General features: G+C 33.5%; 2 protein-coding genes across 4 annotated transcripts; one reads left to right on the top strand and one right to left on the bottom strand.

Annotated features, from left to right (window-relative positions):
- Positions 1-4,406: 4,406 nt before the first annotated feature.
- Positions 4,407-8,924, top strand: LOC110665989 (ubiquitin C-terminal hydrolase 22). The gene is made up of 3 exons (XM_021826319.2): positions 4,407-5,553; positions 5,817-5,941; positions 7,601-8,924. Exons 1-3 carry the CDS (start codon positions 4,673-4,675, stop codon positions 8,371-8,373), a joined length of 1,779 nt encoding a protein of 592 aa, XP_021682011.2. The 5' UTR covers positions 4,407-4,672; the 3' UTR covers positions 8,374-8,924.
- A 1,121-nt stretch (positions 8,925-10,045) lies between these two features.
- On the bottom strand, positions 10,046-13,592 carry LOC110665990 (uncharacterized vacuolar membrane protein YML018C). Of its 3 annotated transcripts, none has more exons than XM_021826321.2 (8): positions 13,251-13,556; positions 11,664-12,065; positions 11,297-11,514; positions 11,133-11,203; positions 10,942-11,043; positions 10,638-10,755; positions 10,401-10,536; positions 10,046-10,292 (listed from the first exon to the last, which is right to left on the bottom strand). In XM_021826321.2, exons 1-8 carry the CDS (start codon positions 13,320-13,322, stop codon positions 10,230-10,232), a joined length of 1,182 nt encoding a protein of 393 aa, XP_021682013.2. In that variant the 5' UTR covers positions 13,323-13,556; the 3' UTR covers positions 10,046-10,229. The 3 variants fall into 3 exon arrangements, with proteins under 3 accessions (XP_021682013.2, XP_021682012.2, XP_057995282.1); XM_021826320.2 differs by having other exon boundaries at positions 13,242-13,549; XM_058139299.1 differs by having other exon boundaries at positions 11,133-11,514; positions 13,242-13,592.
- Positions 13,593-20,238: the final 6,646 nt, after the last annotated feature.

Genomic DNA, 20,238 nt, shown 5'->3' with positions numbered 1-20,238 from the left:
TACATTTTGCTCACAAAACCCTAATTCAAATCCATGTTTTTATACAATATGTCTTAGTTAGCTTTTTAATCATTGTTCTTGTATTTATAAACTTCCAACATAACTCTAATTCACTTCAAGCTCATAAAAACACTCCCTCCTATTCCATAGCTAGGGCAGCCGAAATTCACAAGCTCATACACATAGGTTTTTGTTCATTTAAATCACAATTCTTACTAGTTTCAAGTCCCAAACCATGAAAATAAAGAGTTTTCAAGATATAGATGCACTAACCTCAAGTGGCAGAATTTTTCCAAGCCCCAAACTTCAATTTCCTTCCTCTTGTTGGCTGCCAAGAGCTTGTTTAAGGTGTGGGGTAAAGTTTTAATGAAGAGGGGTTAGGGAAATATGGTGGAAATGATGGAGATCTAAAGCTTGAAAAAGCTTGAATGGAGGTGGCTATGGAGGTGAGTTTCGGCTGGTCTTTTGGGGAGGGTGGCTGCTGCAATTTCTTTCTTATTTTGGTCTTCTTTTATGTCTTTTAATAGTTTAGTCAAATGGTAGATTAATTGTGATTGGTCATAGTTTATAAATGACATCATCAAGATGTCATAAATGAGCTTTTCTTGATTTTTCTTTTCTTTTCATCACTACTCAATTTCAATTTAATTTCTAGTAATATTTCTTCATATTTTATGTCATATTAATTATTTACTTAACTGGACAAGTCGGCCAAAAATCACCTCTGAAGGCGAAATGACCAAAATGCCCTCCGTTTGGCTTAACGGGTCAAAATTGTCTGTACCGATTGAAAAATTTTTCTAGGTATTTTCTTGGCATTCTAATGCCATAGGAACCTCAATAACCCTTCTCTGGAGTCCCAAAAATTATTTTATAATTTTTCCCCCGGGTCTAGGGCTCCTCGTTGCGAGAACCGCAACTTCCCTCCGGTTACCCATTACTTGGGCACCGGCTCGTTTTACTTGGTTGTATTTTATTTCTAAAATTTTTACTAAATTTTTCTTATTAATTTTTGAGTTAATTATGGTTCCTGACTTTAGTTTAAATATTTTTCCGGACATTCTAGCTGTCCGGACCGACACCGGTCACCGGAACAGTAGGATGTACGGAGTGGTTATCGGGAGGGTGTTACAGTCAGTCCCTACTGTATTCTACTCCTCGAGAGCTTTTAATAGATACGAATTTTACAAATTTTTATCAAGTAATTTGTGCAAATAAAGCCCGAGAAGTTTTAACCCTTTTTTATTTTAGTCTAGATTTCTCCCAAACCGTTAACCTCACTGAAATTCTGAGACTATCAGCACACTCCACTTGTCAAGAGCTTCGCAATAATACCAATTTAGAATTTTCTGACACTGAAAATTTGATGGGTCTCACGAGCTTGCCAGTGATTTTTCGGGTCTTAAATAAGTCTTTTTAATTAAATAAAAATTATATTCTAACTTCTGGTGTTGTGAGCTTCACTAGGCGTTTCGTTTTGAGAAAATTCCACTGGCGATCGAAACTGCATTTTCAGGCTAGACAGGCAGGCTACCTGACCCACTTCGAAAGTGGGTCAATATTATAGTACTTTCCACCATTTTTAAATACCCCAGATGTGTTACAGGTGTCAGAATTGGCATAGGTAAATCTGAATTCCAAATGCATCATTTTACCTAAGGTTGGGTTTATAATAAAATTCATAAAATATTCGGGTAGCTAAAAAATTGTGATTCCAATTGTATTAGTATAATAATATTATTAAGGACTGCAAGGCTTGATTATAGAATTTTTGGGGTTAGTTTGGATAGTTTTTGCAAAATATTAGTTTTAAGCTTAATAGGTTAATAATGTAAACATGTGAGTTTTGGCTGTTGTGGCAGGCTCAAGAGAAACAGTATGTTGTTGTTGTGTTGTGGACTTGAGGCCATTGGATTAGGAAGTGTGTTTGAGTTATTTTGTAGGTTGGGTATGTTCTAGATACAGGAAAAACTCCACCAAATTTCGATATAAATTTAGCGTGTCTTTAACTCTTTAAGTCCTTATTTTGTTTTAATATTAATAAATTCATAAATATAATTGTTTAGGTGACAGAATCAAGCTTCCTCCTCTTCCTAACCGCCTCAGTAATCTTCGGTTAATCATTGAGTAGATATTGATTTTATTTATAATTTCAATATTAATAATTTATATTCAAGGCATATTTATGCATTCACATATATGTATATATATTTATTTAGTTAAATGCTAGTCATGCTCTTTTATTGCATATTTCATTGAACTTGTTTGTGGATGTCGCCTTATGGTAATTTGGAATTGTGTGCATGTGTTGGCATGAGTATGGTATGAATATGGATATGGTAGGACGGGTAGTCAAGGTTGGAGCTTGACTCGCTGGGACTCGATCTTTATATATGGATAAGTCAGGGTGAATATAGCTTTGAGTTGATCTCGCTGACCCTCGCACTTGGATTATTAAGCGAAATTCCTGCATGAGTTGACCTCGCTGGCAAGTATTAGATTAAGAGAACTATAGAGAGGATCGGCTCCCATATATGTATTGATGAGACACACTGGTGTGTGCATGCTCTAAATTTTCTTTTGTGCGAGTATTGCTTGAATTATTTGATACTATATGATTATGCTGTATTTCATACATAGGAAATGCCTTAAATCTAAATAGTTATAGAAATTATGTTTAAAATCAATATCTTACTCTATGAGTCGAACGCTCATCCCTGTTCAACTATTTTTCCTCAGGTGACAGATGAACTTATGGAAATAACCTGCTTTCTTTTCTTGTAGGTTTAATCAGAAAAGTTTAATTTTACTTTTATTATTTTTTATTTAATTCTAGAACTCCGCATGTACCAGTAGTGTATTATTTTTATATGAGATTGTAATAACTAAATTTTGGAGTTGTAAACTTATCTGTATGAGAATGCTTGGATGCATGTGATACAGCCATTGTGATGGAGGGAGCTGAACTCCTAATTGTTGATTTATTTTATTGAGGATTGGGAGGGTGAGCTGAGCTTCCTATATTATGGTTTATATTGTTTACAGGTCGGGGGAGTTAACGCTCCCCGTTGGATAGTCCAATTTTATGGTCGGACTCTATTCGTTTGTTTTCTTGAAATCAAACTACTTTTATGGACTTTATGTTTGGGGTAGAAATATTGTTGGCTTACTATGAGCTTCGAAGGCCACATACTAACCCAAGTCCTAATACCGGTCCAACCCAGAAAATTGGGTCGTGACAGCCATTAATGATATCAAATTTTAATTGAAGAGAAATTAAAAAAAAAAACTCAATGCAAAAATATACATAGTTCTACAATTTTATTCTTCTTTTCCAAAAAAAAAGAAAAAAATGAAAAGAAAAAACAATTTTATGAAAATTTGTGAATAATTTGTATATTTTATTTTTCCATTTTCACAAAATTTAAAATATAAAGAATTCATATAAATTGTATGATTTATATATATTAATATTATATATCATATATTTTGATTCGCATGATAAATTAGATCTACTTATGATTTTTTTTTCAATTATTACTTACTAATTTTTTGAAAAATTTACTAATGAGTTTAAATTCTAATTCAAAGAGAAAAAAAACTAAATGCAATAATATTCATAGTTCTACACTTCTTTTCATGAGGAAAAAAAAAAGAAAAAAAAATAGTATAAAAAATTTATATTTAAAACCAATTTATCATGAATTGTAACATCTATTATATAAAATATATATATTAACTAAAATAAACTATATATAAAATATATATTTTATTTAATGATTCTTACAATTCATGTGGAATATATTTTTTTTAATTATATATTCTTTTGAAAATTATTTAAAAAAAATATGAATTTATTTTTATATTTTATTTTCGAATACATATATTTATTTGACTTCATTTAAAAGATAATTATGTAATAATTTTTTTTATAAAGTTTTTATTAAAAATAAATATAAAACAAAATTTATTTTTAAATATAAAATTTAATTAATAGACTAAAAATATTAAATATTTATATTAAATTACTATTATATTCAAAATTTTTATTTATTAATCAAATAAAACTTTATGTATTATTTTATAATTTATTATTAACTTTTTAAATTTAATTTTATTTTATTAGATAAAATAATAATAAATTTTAAAGATATAAATATTCAGACAAAATTAACATAAATATTTAATATTTTTTTATCTAATTAGCCATATGCAATAAGTAAGATTAAGTAATTATTTACAATAATATAATTAACAAAGAAATAAATAATTGATAAACGTGTGTCCACTCAAATATATATATATATATATATATATATATATATATATTTTTTTTTTTTTTTTCTTGCAGTTTCACTTTATGGGATTCTGCTTCAAACTTCAAAAGAGTAAGGAGCATGATTTTTCTTTTTAGAAAGAAAATAGATTGAAAAAAATAATAATAAAAAATTGAGAGAAAAATATAAAAGTAGAAAATGAAGTGAAATATCACTGCTCACGAGATCTCATTTTACAATCTGTAACCACGTCATTCTCATCCTCATTATTCTCCATGGTCCCTCACTCCCATTCCTTCGATCCCAGCCGTTGATCTCTTTGTCCATGAATATTATGTTCTTCAAATCGAGGGTTTCCAACGTCAGCCACCGCCATACAACCCTAATCTCCACCCATGTCATCAAAGGTCAACCGCCACCACTACCACCACAGATTCAACGCCCAGAGTTTCCCTCCTCCTTGTCCCCACTTAGCCGAGTTCCGTGCCCGGAACGGCTCCATGCCCTTCCGGTCCCTCGAAGATTGTCTGCGGGCGAAACCACCGTGCGGTCGCGCCGCCATACGCCGGGAACCTTCCGAGGTTCCTCGATGTGGCGCTTGCGGAGAATCTGCGCGGCCCCGGCTCTACGCTTGCGTGGCGTGTGCGGCTATCTCGTGCCACGCGCCTCCCGAACTATCACATGCGGCTGCGCATGCCACGTCCATGCCTCCAGGACACGAGATCGCGGTGGACGTTGATCGCGCGGAACTCTTTTGCTGCGCGTGCCGCGATCAGATCTATGACCGTGATTTTGATGCTGCGGTGGTCTTATCCCAATCCACTACGCTCAAATCCGCCACAATCCAATCGGCGAAACCCGAAAATCTCTGTAAACGGCGGAGAGTTGATTACCTTCCATGGTCTCCTGATATGCGGGATCGCGTGTTGATGGAGAGCGGCTCGAGTCCACTAGTTTACGGGTCTGATATGCCCCGAGGCTTGCGAGGCCTGAATAACCTGGGAAACACTTGCTTCATGAACTCGGTGCTTCAGGCATTGCTTCATACTCCGCCATTGAGGAATTATTTCTTGAGCGATCGGCATAATAGGTACTATTGTAAGCAGAAAAATGGAGTTACCAATAGTAACGCAGGTGGGAAGAGGAATGTGGGTACTGGTGATGGTAATGGCAACAAGAATGCGAGATTGTGCTTGGCTTGTGACATGGATGCAATGTTTTCAGCTATATTTTCCGGGGATCGGACGCCTTATAGCCCCGCAAAGTTTTTGTACAGGTATCGAGCATTTGCATTGTGAAGTTTTCGACTTTTTTTTCCTTTTGGGTTTTTCAGTGTGCCAAATTATTAGTTTACTTGTTCTTATGGGAGAACTTCTTGGGATTTAGTTTGTCTGTGTTTATCTGCTTATGCTGCAGCAGTTGGAATTTATGTACCTCTGTATCTTATTTTCACAAGCTTTTTATTTTTTATTTGGATATTAGTTTGTAGGTTCCCTAAGATTTCCCCCCTCTTATTGGTTTGAATTATATTGGTTGCAGTTGGTGGCAACACGCATCTAACTTGGCAAGTTATCAACAACAGGATGCCCATGAGTTTTTCATCTCCATGCTTGATGGTATTCATGAAAAGGTGGATAAGGATCGACGCAAGCCCCACAATCAGGGTAAAGATTCTGTCTTCTTTGGTTTTTCTGATGCTTTCTGCCAGATATATATGCCACGTTAGGAGTACCAGTTACTTTTGTTAGTAGTGTAATAGTTACAACTAAGAAAATAAGCTATTGTAAATTGTATTTTGCACTTGTGCTAACACATGTGGAATGCGGATATAGTGATTTCCGGGTTCTATTTTTCTGATAATTTATAGCACTTATGGTATTAGAACCAATAGATGTGGGGCCCATATCTTCTCATGCATTGTGCAAGGGTATATTGGCTGTGTTTTGTTGGGAATTTGAGTTTGCCTAATTCTATTATTATCTTTTCTAAGACTTGGTTGCTCTAAATTGTTAATTACGTCATTTTCTGAATTGTATATAATGATTTTGTTCTGCATTGGTGAACTTAGGATTTCTTATTCTTGTATTGTTAGTTTTTAGATGGCTAACATTATGAGGGAACCCTTAGAAGGCTTTGGAGCACTTCCTGGATTTCACTTTGGTTGAGGCACTAGAGGGAGTGAGTATTAGGTCATGTAGCATGAATGGAAGCAGTTAACGTGCAAAAGCTTCAAGATCACCTAGAGTTCTCTTAAGTTGCTAATGACCCTCACTTTCTATTTATGGTAATTCTCTTTGATCGAAATGATCCAAAATACTGTGAACGATTCACAAGTAACCATAACTTTTAACTGCAGGGTGTGGGTTTAGGTCTCTGTCATTGCCCTAGGAGTTGACAACTGCTCCCAGAATTAGGGCTAATTCTCAACATCAACATGCAGACTTGGTGATGTCATCTGCTTTGTTCCAGTAAGTCAACTTGTTCATAGCCTACTTGGTTTCATCATAGGATTCTCACCTGTCATAATGCTCATGTTAATCCAACCTTTGATTCTTAGTGTCTTGTCTGATCAAAAAGCTGATCCCAGTCCCAGAATAATGAAGAAGTTTCATTAGGTTCTCATTCAGCATAAAATTCTGTTTATGCGTTGGAAAATTTCAGCTCTCATGCTGCTTCTGTTTCGCACTTTCTTTGTGAAGCTTTTTATATTGACTAAGATATTGGAATATTATTGGTATCATCTAGATGTACTGTCAGCTGCTTGCATATTTTATTTTCAGCTTCAAGCATCTGTCCATCCTTTTAGTTTTCCATCTCTTGGCAAATATGCTACTTTTGTCATCTTCCAATTTGTTGTTAGTTATTTATCTTGCTGATTGGCCATAAATAGTAATTTTAAACGTGATATAAAATGTAAATGAGCTGTCACAAGTGCACATTTTGCAAAGTAAAAATAGGGAAGTGACAAATTTACTAGTCTACCTCTAAAGATTACAGCAGCTCATCTGATAATTCACTATAGTGCCATCCCAGCTATTACTGATTTTCTGATGAGAGGGAATTTTAATTCTACTGGCTGAGTGGCTGTTACAGTTATAGTCAAGAAATGGAACTTAGTGAAAACTGAAAGGAATAGAAGATACATTATTATTATTATTATTATTTATAAAAAGCTGTGTTGTGTTTATAACTGGATCTTGTCTTTTGCTGTCTTCCTAAAAATGATGTTGTAATCTCTTCTGTGCACATTCCTTCCTGAAATTTGTTTGTTAAAGTGTCTATCCTATGAATTGTTCGTGATGATTGTGCTTTTGGAAGTGCAGGCCACGGAGACTGTTGTATCACTCATAGAGTTTTTTCTGGTATCTTGCGATCTGATGTCATGTGCATGGCTTGTGGTTTCACATCCACAACATATGATCCATGTGTGGACATCTCACTGGATTTAGAACCTCACCAAGGGGGTCCTGCAAAGTCAGCTTCTATGAAGACTCATCCTTCTTGCAATGGTGAGGCAGATAGCTTGAATTCAGGCCAAAACTGTGGGATATCTACCCTAATGGGATGTTTGGACCGGTTTACTAGACCCGAAAGATTGGGAGCTGACCAAAAATTCTTCTGCCAACAATGTCAGGTGAGGCAGGAGTCTCTCAAACAGATGTCTATAAGAAAGCTTCCTTTGGTTTCTTGTTTTCACATCAAAAGATTTGAGCATTCTTCGATAAGGAAAATGTCAAGGAAAGTTGATCGTTATTTGCAATTCCCTTTTTCATTGGACATGACACCTTATCTTTCTTCTTCCATTTTGAGAAGTAGATTTGGCAACAGGATCTTCCCATTTGATGGAGATGAACCAGATGCTTCAAATGAGATGTCATCTGAGTTTGAGTTGTTTGCTGTTGTCACACACAGAGGTAAACTTGATGCTGGTCACTACGTGACCTATTTGCGCTTGAGTAATCAATGGTACAAGTGTGATGATGCTTGGGTCACTCAAGTCAATGAGAATATTGTGAGGGCTGCACAAGGCTACATGATTTTTTATGTACAGAAGATGTTTTATTATAAAGCAAGTGAGAACCAAGTAGCCTTGTGATATAATGACCAGAATTGGTGGTTGACTTAACTGCATTGAAAAATAGTAATCAATGAAGCCACGGTGGGCATAGAAGTCTCCATGAGTGAGATGTCATGGCTTGTTTTATATGCCAAGAAAACAAATGTTCAAAAGCTGCTCTTTCAATTAACGAAGCTGAAGCAGCACACTATTTGAGTTCTAGTGGTGGCTTATTATACTTGGAACATAAACTGAGCCTGGATTTTTGAGGCACTTCAACATTGGGAAAAATAAAATTTATGAAGGTATGGATTTTTCTAAATTAATTCCTGACTTAAAATTTTCCCCTTACGCGGTTTTTTCCCCTGCTCATTCAAGTATTGTTAGTGGGTTGATTCTTTTTTCTTATGGATCCTCTCAGAAGTTGCAATGCTTGGAAGTGTAGTTCAACAGTATACTAATCTTCCTTACATGGCATATAAAATCTGATATGAGTTCATTTCTTTTCCGCTAAGACTTTGATGCTTGGTTTGTGCCTGTTCATGCTTGCTCATAGACTAAATATAAAGAATTGATGCTTTATGTTGGCTCCTCCCTCTCTCTCTCTCTCTCTCTGCTGTTTGAACACTTTTGATGGTTGCCTCATTCTTTAGTCAAAAAGGAGCCAGGGTGAAAGTGTGTTCCCAAAATAAATTCATAGCAAATTAGTGACTCACAACAATTAGTAGCTTGTTGTAGGGTCATGTCTGGCATGTCACACAGTATTACAATAATAAACTTTCTTAATTATAGGCGTCTTATTAGCATTATTATCTTTTTTGTTTGTATATGTTTACACATTATTATAGCCCTATTTATTAAAGCGTTTGAGTTATTATCAACGTTCTAAAACCTCCTTGCCCTGGATAACTCGGTATTGTTTGTGACAGTATTAGAGTTATCCTGTGTGATCTTATATCTCATGTTCCCTTAAGTGAATAAACTCATCCAGAAAACAATGCCTTGTGGTGCTGGGGTGGGATTTAGATCTGCTAATGTGACCAATTTGATCATGTCATTCTCTTTACGAGGATCAAATGGAATGTGTGATTGGCAATGCTTGTGATGTTGAGATGCAATAGCAAACCCAAATTTAATTTTTTGACGCAATGTTTCTCACCTCCGGAGTCTTCACAACAGGAAGAAAGCAGGGCACAAAATCTTTTTTGTTCACAGCAATGTCTGTAGTAGTAAAGGACTAATATTTTCAGAAAAAGATAAAACTCAAGAAAGACGAATATAATATCCTCGAGGCTATCCAGTACTGGTTCTTTTATTTTTGGTTGCACTTGTTCTTTTAGATGCTTTAATTGAACGGATAAAGCATATGCTATCCTGTCCCAATATTGATGAGAAGCTTTGCTCATGTAAGATTGCTGATAATGTTCACTTTTCGTACAATCAAACCATCTTTCCTTACAATTTTAGTGCCTGTGCCATGTGGGTTCCAAGAGAAGGCAACAAATTTAGCCTTGGTGGAGGGGAGTTGTCAGTTTTGGTAGTCCAAGTTATTTACCCGCAAAGCTGCGTTTTTAGTGAAAACTTTTTCAGTCATTTTTACAAGCTGAGCTTCAAAGTTGGTGCTGCAATTGCAGAATATCAAACCCAGTGGGAAATGAGGCTTATTGATATCAATTAACAAAAATGCAATTTTGACTTGATATGGCCATGGTTTCTATATTTATAAGCTCTGTAATCTTTGTTAAATATATAGCCATTAAAAGGCCAAGAACATCATTACTATTCATCATCACATCCATAGTAAGGGCTCAAGCAATAAGTCAGTACACTGGGAAAAACAATATCAAAAAAAAAAAAAAAAAACAGTACTTGAAAAATTCTGGTGATGTCAAGGACTACCATTTTAGCCTTTGGGAAATCCAATCTGCGAGGTTAGCTATTATAAATCCCAGAAGTACCTGTGGGACATCACCGATTAGCATATAAATTACTCATCCATCAATGGAAATTATAGAACTACTGAAGAAATAATTTCTTTTGTAATCATGATATTTCAGATATATTACCTGAGCTGAACCAATGATGTAAATTGCTGAATACTGCTGACCATGGATCATCATGTCCTCCAACATGGCAAGTGGTATGGTAAGGGAAACGCCTAGTGCTGCCACCAGAGGGCTGGTCCAAACGACTCCCAATGCCCTGCAAGTGTGATTTAGCTTCCAGGTCAAGGGAAAAAAAAAAAAAAAAAAGATAAAGAAGCATAGAAATCATGTTCACAAAGATTATTGTGCTAGAAGTACCAGAAATAATCACATAGGACACTCCCAACAAAACTGTTGAGAAGGATGATCTCTTCCATCTTAGCAGAACGTGGAAATTTGAAACTGGGTTCTACACCCATGGCAGTGAGAGGCCACACTGAAGATGAAAATGTTAAAACAATCAATGGTTACAGAAAACATATTATACAAAGATACTCTGAAGGTGGGAGAGTAAGTGCTGAATTTTAAGTGCCTGGAATGTGCAGATACAGTGTCCAATCATGCAAAGAAAAAGCCATGGATTACTTGGAGAAACCAAGGCAAGAAACCTAATTGTTCTTACCAATCCACCAAAGGGTAGTGAGTGTGAACAATCCAATATAGCCAAACAACTTCTGCACATCTACCTTTTCCCCTTCTTCTCCTGCAAACTTTTTAAGAAGCACTGCAAGTTTCTTCTGTTAGTTTCTTATAATCATAAAGAATAAAGCTTTGAAGAAAGCATAAATATTTACAAGGGATTGTAAACTCAACCTGTAAACAGTCCATAAGTCAAAGCTGATAGAGCAGCATAAAGATCTCCTAGAAGAGAATGCTTATGATCTCTGAACACAAAGATTATAGAACATGTAAGTGAAGAAAAGAAACTAATAATTACATAATTTGACCATTTTCGCCAAATGAGGAGAAGAACATACTTAGATGTGCTTGATGGTGATCCACCAGCAGCCCAAGTTTTGCCCACAATTGTCATTGCAACACCAGCCATGCTCACCAGAACAGAAATTGCTTTGACTACAGTGATGGATTCTTCACCCAGAAGCGCGCCAATCAAAAGAGTAAAAAGGCCTGAAGTTGAAGACAATAATGTTGTACTGGCAACACTTGTTCTTGCAAGTGCCGCATTTGTTAGATACTGCAGATGACATAATCAACAAACTAATTCAGCTAAGATCAGGTCCCCTCTAAATTTAAGATTTTGCTTCCAATACTGCACTTCTTAATAGTATTAAACGAAATTAGCTGCCAAAAAGAAAATGTAAACTGGAAACAAGCAAGCCTTACCTCTGTGAGAAACCACAGAGGAGCAATGCATAAGCCAACAATAGTAGTTTCCCAGGCAGTAAGCTTACTGTCTGCTTTCAGGCTGTCTACATTGTTGTTGCTCTGAGAGACTAATGAATTTCCATCCTCCTTTAAGAAAAGATCTATAGCACAGTCCTTATTAGCAGAAGTTCCATGGAATTCAATTTCAAAATTATCTGGTGTCTTATTTTGTTTGACAGAACAATCAATTCCTGCAGATGGCTTATCAGTGGTTCCTTCATTTTTATCACTTCTACTTGACTGATGTCTCATAAACTTTAGCAGCCAATCCTTGATGAATGCAATAGGAAGATAAACAACTAAAAGAGAGGTTCCCAGATATGTAACTGCAAATGGGTGATTATATTCTGTGAAAACACCCTGTTGAACAATTATCAGTCAGGTGAAATCTCAGCAGCCAATCCTAGGAAAACGAACCCAGCCCAACAAAAAAAAAAAAGAGAAAAAAAAAAAATCCAACCTAGACCACCACAGAAAGAAATCAATAAAGAAAATAAAGGTACGCAAGGGAATGAAAAAGTGTGAGCTTTTTAGTGCACTTCATAGACAACCTAGTGGTCGATTTGTATGTCACTGAGCACTAACACCAGAACAACGATCATTTGAAGAAAAGGGAAAAAATAAAGAGAGTTATAATTTAGTACTTAAGTATTATTATTATTTATTAAATAAATTTTATATTTTAAAAGCTATATATTAATTTTTTCCAAAAAATTATATATTAATTAATCTTTAAAATTAATTAATTCATTCATTCATTTGTCAAAACAATTTATCATTATTATTAATGTTCAATAAAAATAATTATATTTAATTTACAAGTATTATCATTATTCATGAGTCAGTCTTTATATCTGAAAAATTATACTAATTGATTTTTGAGATTTTATTTTATTAACTAAATGGTCTATCTATCATTGGTTATTATCTTCTGTAGTGAAAGAGCTATGCAAGTGTTAGAGAACTGAAGTGATTCTTTGTGGTTTTAGCCGCTGCTATCAATGGTGAAAGCATAAGAGGAAAGATAGCAGAGGGAGGGTGACATGATTTGAAACTAATTAATTTCAACCTAAGAATAATAAGGTCTTTTCATTGAATATCAGTGGCAAATTGTGATGAATTTTTTGAATGGATGGATATATTAATCGACAAAATCAAATTTCAGAAATAATTTTCAAAAATATATGAACCCATTAACAAATTATGATAGATTGTAATTTATTAAAAAAAAGTTGATAATCATTACCAAAAACGATTCTTGATGACAATAATTCAAGTAAAAGCTAACCTAGGATAGCAGTCACCAAGAAATAATGCCAATATAGCATAATTTCATTCTTGCTTCTTAGTTCAAGAAGGCTATGTTAAGATTTTTTTACCAAGAAAAGGCCACCAACCCTACACAAAAGTGTGTGTCTAACTAAAATAGATCAATTATCGTAACTTGAAGATCTTGACAGGAACAACTGACAACCCACTGAGCCAAATATATACATAAAGCCATTATCATGAGAGAGAGAGAGAGAGAGAGCTGACCTGTGTTACCTCTGCAGAGGTGACCCAAACGATCACAACTGTGATGATAAGTATCAAACCTCCTTTGTATTTCCAACCCATTTCTCCAATTGGTCATGAACTAAAGAATATATCTCTTCTTCTCATACATAAGCTGTCTCTTTGCCTCTCTTCCTTAATTATAATGTTCTCTCTATCTCTCTACAGAAAGCCCTTTCACAATGATGAATTGATGATTAAAAAGCAAGTAGCAAGTGGTGTCCCTTCTTCTTCTCCCTTTAGAATAAAATGGAGACAAAAAAATAAAAAGCAAAAAAGCACAAGGCCATGAGGCATATAAAAGGATTTATGATCGGCAAAGAGAAAAATTGTTATATTATTAGCTCACTAGTCTTTCTTTTCTTTCTTCCACTGGTTTTGACAGTTGCACCATCAAAGATTGATGATGTCCTCTTTCTTTATTTTAAAGGATAATTAACAATAAATAAAAATACCCACTAAGGAATTTCAGGGGATTTTTACCCATTGAAACTTAATTAACACCAAACAAATATACTTTATTAAAAAGCACAATTAATAATAAACGAAAAGACCAATTAAAAATTTTCAGGGATTTTTGGATCCATTTGAAACTTATTTAACAACAAAATTAAACCTTAAGTCCAAATTAATTAGAGTCCACAATATAAATTTCTTTTATTATATAAATTTTTTGGTTATATATCAGGCCTGTGTCAATATCTAAAATTGAAACTTAACGCCAAACAAATAAAGCAGCACACTACAATGGCAACAAGAAGACTTCTATTATTTTTATAGCACAATTTTGGAGGGTGATCAAGTTTGTGTGTAAAGACTAGAAAATTATGAGTAAGTTTTGACTTAATGATAATCTAATCATTTTCAAGATTAAAAATAAGAGTGGATATCTTAATTATGAAGTTATTATTTTAAATTTCGTTAGAGCCCAAAACATTAAAAAAAAAAAAACTAGAATATTGATAACGTGGCAAACGAAAAAATATATATGGATAAATTTAATTGTACCTAAACTAGACAGAGCTATGTTTAAACTAAAAAAGATAAAGTAAAACCTTTTAAACTTTGAAATTTTGTATTATAAATTTTTTTTTAATTCTTAATAGCCAATTTATAGGTAATGCTCTGATGTGGAGAATCCAGAGTGCTGTTGATAATTCTTTATTTTATATGATAATGACAAACCAATTATAAGTTTTTTCACAAATTGATCATGAAAGAATTTCAGCCACAAGCACCAAGTGTATAGCACCTAACAAGTGACATTTTGTTTCCAAAAAGTAATAGCAATTATCTATCTTACTACCACTTTAAATTGTCAACATCAATATGTTACTTATAAATTGGCTATTGGAGTCAGAAAGAATTTTATTATGAAAAATTTTAAAATTCTAAGATTTCATATTAATTTTTAAGTTTAAAGACATATTTATTAATATTTTTAAATTTAATGAGAACTCTTGAAAAAATATATAGATATATATATATATATATATATATATATATATATATATATATATAGAGAGAGAGAGAGAGAGAGAGAGAGAGAGAGAGAGAGAGAGAGAGATGTAATTCAGAAAAGTTTTATCTTTGACTAGTTGAAGGTGTTGAAGGGGTTTGAAAGTTGTTATCAGAATCAATATTGAAGCTATCCCAAGAGTTGTGGCAGACAGTTCTTTTGATATTGCTAAAAAGTTTTGATGTCTTTTTACCTTTAAACTCTATATGTAGTGCAAAACCTACCTAAGTATTTGTCCTGATCTTCAGCCTAATCTATTTTTATACATGCTTTTTTCTGAATTAGCACTACTTATAACTTAATCAAGAAGAATTCTTGGATTTCTTTTTTCACTATTGTAGCATATTCATTTTGCAAATTTTTTTGCATCATCATTGGGATGAGTATCAGGCTTTACATTTGTTATCTTTGTCTCTAAAAGGGGGTTTTGATTTATCATTTAAATTATCATTGTTTGTTAATTATGTTATAAAAATAATTTAATCTACATAGATTATTGAGATTAAAAAAGAAAAAAGGAAAAGTCATGATTTTCAAACATAGAGACTTCCCGAAATTTCCTTTATTAATCAATTTATTTTTTTTTTCAATAGCAATGCAATTTTTTTCAATATTTTCTAAATTATTGTTGACAATTTAAAAAAAAAAATTTTGTTATTCAACATTTATTCTTTTAGAAATTTTAACATTATTCTTCTTTTTAAATTAGAAAATTTATGCTAACAATAACAAAGTAATAATTAAGCCTTAATTTCAAAATAGTTAGCTTTGATTTTTTTTTTTCACTATTTAACTCTATTTAAAACTATTTCTACATCAACATCCAAAAATTATAAATGTTTTGATACTAATTCTTTCCAGACCATTTTAGATTTTCCCTTTTCCTTCTTACTCATTTCAATCTAACTTATTACACTTCTATATTGAGACATTTGATACACTGTGTTGGACATAGCTAAATCATTTTAATTGTGCCTTTCTCATTTTTATTCCCAATGTTTACTATCCACTCTCTACCGAATGTGGTCATTGATAATCTTATCCATTTTCATATTACTAGACATTCATATTAACATTTACATTTCTATCACACTCATCTTGTAGCTATATTGTACCTTAAGATGCCCAACATTAACTCCATATAACATAACTGGCTTAGCCATAGTTTTATAGAACTTATCTTTCACTTGATCAAGGATCTTATGGTCACATGGTACATTCATCACGCTCCTCTATTTCATCCATCATGATTTGATCTTATGAGTTACATCCTCCATCACGCCGTTCTTTTAGATATAAAAACTAAATACTTAAATTAGTTGCATTTTGGTACCAAAATTCTGTCTAATCAACCTCACTTCCATTCCTTATATAAGAACTAAACTTGCGACGTTGATATTGTCTTACTTAGCCTAAGATCCTTATTCTCAAAAGTCATTCTCCACAACTCCAAATTTTGGTTAACTCATTCACTAATTTTATCCACTAAGACAACATCATCTATAATAACATACACTATTGGATATCATCTTGAACATAATTTGTTAGTTCATTCATAACTAAAGTAAATAGGTATAGATTCAAAGTCAGTCCTTGATACAAGCAACTCATTTGCATCCCTTTCCATTCTTCTTACACTTGTAACCGCCCTTTCATACATATCCTTAATGACATTTATATATTTAAGATGGAGTTTTTTCTTTGTAACACTCGCCATTTTTCGATGTCGGAATACCTGTCCTTGATGAAATATTTCGGTGAAGAGTAAGACTTCACTGACAAGAGAGTGACGGTAAGAAGTGAGAATGTATGTGTTAGAATGTTCAAAATGCATTTAAAAATGAAAGACTATTTTAAGGGTTTTGTTCTTTAAAAGTTTTAAAGTGGTTTTTTTGGCTAGAAAAAGTTTCGACAGCCGAAGGACAGACTTTCGACAGCCGCCCATTTGGGCAAAACCGACTCTGGCAGCTGAAAGTCCCTCGATAGCAAGGGTATAAAAGGGATCACGGCTCATTTTCAACTCAAAACACTTTAGATTTTCTTCTTTCCTCTCTGTCTCTCTCAACTACTGAGGCATACAAGGAACTCTTTGAAGAGATTTCCTGAGAATTATCAAGATCTGGAGGTGGATTCTTCCATTTAGAAGTGTAGAAGAGTAGATTCAAGCTTTGAGGCTTTGGTTCTCTCACCTCAAAGCTCTAAGAAAAGATGTAACTTTCTTTTTTTCTTGATCTAATAGGTAGATCTAAGAGAATTGATGAGGAATTAGGTTTTTAAAGCTTTAATTTCATAAAAAGTTATTTTAAGTTAAGTTTTAATGAAGTTTATGCATTTTAGGTTTGGGTAAAACCTAGGATTTGAGTTTTTGACAAATATATGTGGGTTTTAAGCATGTTTTTTAGTTGTTCTAGGTGCTAGAGATCTGTATATGTGATGACATTGTGTTTTAGAACCTTGAAAAGAGTTTTAAGGCTTTTGGGAGAATGGATCTACAGGTTTTTGATTTGAAAATTTTGAAAATTTCCAAGTTTGATTACCAAAAGTCAGTGCTTTGGTAGCCGAAGCTTGCATTTTCCTGAAAAATTTGGAAATTTCCCAGACTTCAGCAGCAGCAGTGGCTACTGCTCAAAATAGGCACCTAACATTCTAAGGTTCGTCAGTTGAAATCCAAGGCTTCGGCAGCCATACTCGGTTCTGTCCACTTATTTTCTCTTTTGATTGTAAGGTTTTAAAACCTAATTTCATGGTTCTTAAGAGCTTAGAATAGGATGTTTATATTATGTATAGAGTTTTAGAGCCTTGTATAATACTCTAGGATCCAATTTTATAGGATCAGGCTTGAGAGACTTGGAAGAGTAAGGATCCGAGGATAGCTCCCATTCAAGTAAGGAGGTTGATAGGCTTTAAAATGTGAGTAACTCTAACCTTAACAAAATGAAAACTATTTACAGGTAATTAATGAGCATCTTATGTATTACCTCATTTTTATTGAGGATGTATGTATCTAGAATACAAAGATATTGCATATTGGATAAATTATTGTTAGTGCATTTATGGATATTGCATGACCTATTACTCCCCCCATGTTATGTTATGCAATGTTATGGATCTATAAGTAAATCGTAAGGGGAGATCTTAACGTTGCCCTTCAAGGGAGATCTAATAGTTGCCCTTGGGTACATGGCACAGGTCATGTTTAAAAGGAACATTTAGAGAGTTACTGGTGATAATGTCCATCTTATGTGAAATGTCTGTGATGTAAAAATCTATGTGAATGATGCATTGCATAATGAATGACATAATTAATAATGGTTAGTTTACTAACTGAGCTTGTGTAAGCTTACCCATCCTCCTAACTCCCATGTGCAGAGTTGCAAGACTAGAAGAGTTCCTTGAAGAGAGAGCATTAGTGGTAGTCTTAGCCCTTCCTTATGTATGATATATGGGTAGATGGACATGTAATTTATGAATAGATAGTACTGTGCTAGTGATTAAAAAATTTTGGAAGTATGTAATATTGCTTAAGTATGATGATTTATATGTTATGTTAACCCTTGTGAGGGTACACATGTTGAACCATTGCGTTTTGGATCTTATGTATGTTAAGGTTCAAATTATGAACCATTATTATGTTATGAATGTTTATGTATGGATGAAAAGACTAAAGTGTAATGGTTTGATATATGTTAAGATGGTGAGATATAAGAATGTATGTATATTTCACAGGTTTCAAGCTTACTATAGGTTCTGACAGCTTTAAGCTGACCCTATCCCTAGTCCTAGTAACAGCCCCTGGTTTGAGTCGTTACATTCTTCTCCAACAGCCACCAAAGAACATCTCTCGGTATGCTATCATATGCCTTTTCTAGGTCAATAAATATCATGTGGAGATCTTTTTTCCTTCCCTTATAAATTTCTATTAATCTTCTTAATTAGCATAAAGATAGGCTATGTGTAAATTTATTAAGCATAAAGCCAAACTAACTCTTTAATACTTTAGTAGTGTCCTAAGTCTACATTCAATCATTATTGTATGATTCATCAATTTAATATCATGGTAGTTTGTACAACTTTAAATGTCTCTTTTGTTCTTAAACATATGTATCAAAGTGCTCTTCCTCTACTCATGTGGCATCTTTCTAGATTTTAGTATGCCATTAAATAGCTTGGTTAACTAATCTACTCCAATCTCCCTAAGGTATGTACTTCCATAATTATATAGGGATACCATTTGGGCCACAAATTCTCCCTTCTTTATATCTTCATGACCTCTTCAACTTCAACGAACCTAATTTTATTGTGTAGTTAAGGTTCTTTTTTGCCAAAGGAAAATTAAGGTTTATAAAATAATCCTCAGCTCACACTGAATAATTGAAAGTAGAGCCTCCATCTCTTTTTGATCTTACTATCTCCTGACAGAACTTGTTGATTATCATCTTTAATGTACTTGACATGGTTTAGATCTTTACCCTTTTTTTCCTTTATACGTCCTAGCTTGTACATCTCCTTCTAGTCCTCCTATGTCCAAACTTTTGGTACAAATTGGCTAGAGATTAACATGAAACTCCTTAACCATTTTCTTAGCTTCTCTCCTTACCAACTTATATTGCTCAAAGGCCTCCCCACTTTCATAGAGACTGATTGACTCCATCCAATTGACCCTACATCACATAATAAGCTCTAAAAGAGTCCACATTTAATGTTTGACAGGGATAGGACACCATCAACCGCCTATCCTTCTAAAATATCTGCTGATCATATTTGCCTCAATAACACTAAATAACCTTGTGGAAACTTACAAATAACTTATTATGATAACCTAATAAGTAGAGCCTGCTTCCTCCTATTTTATAAAGGACATTCTTTCAAACAATTATCTTCTTTTGACAATACAATGAACCTTTTTCATTTTTTTATTCTTTGTTTATCTCAATTTTCTTTATTTTTCTTTCTTTATATATCTCCATTAAAGTTAGAAACTAATTGAAGTATCGAACTACTGTTCCCATTAAGTTTCACTGGATCACTCTCTTTTTTTTTAATTATTATTATTTTATAGGTCCTTTATATAAAAAAATTCGATATTCATCATTGATACTCATACAAATTTTATAACACTATTTCTTATAATTTAATTAGTCACAAACTTGACTATTATACTTTTCTATTGAATAGAGTTTTTAGATATTACATTAAACGTTTATGTTGTGTAAAAATCACACCCACACAAAATAAAAAGCATAAAATTTAATGTGGATCATCGTAAGCCTACTCTACCAACTAAATTCACTATCAAGGAAAAGTAATTACAACCACCAATTATTTTTTTCACCTTCAAAATCACTCAAACAAAACTCATGGAATTCAACACACATCTCCACTTTATGGGCTCTCTGCAATACATTCCATATAATGATCAACCAACTATTCATATATATAGGCCACTAAAATCTAGTCCTC

This window comes from Hevea brasiliensis, chromosome 17 (assembly GCF_030052815.1).
Source record: "Hevea brasiliensis isolate MT/VB/25A 57/8 chromosome 17, ASM3005281v1, whole genome shotgun sequence".
NCBI classification, from domain to species: domain Eukaryota; kingdom Viridiplantae; phylum Streptophyta; class Magnoliopsida; order Malpighiales; family Euphorbiaceae; genus Hevea; species Hevea brasiliensis.
The sequence above is the reverse complement of the archived record's forward strand: the minus strand, read 5'-3'. Positions and strand labels throughout refer to the sequence as shown.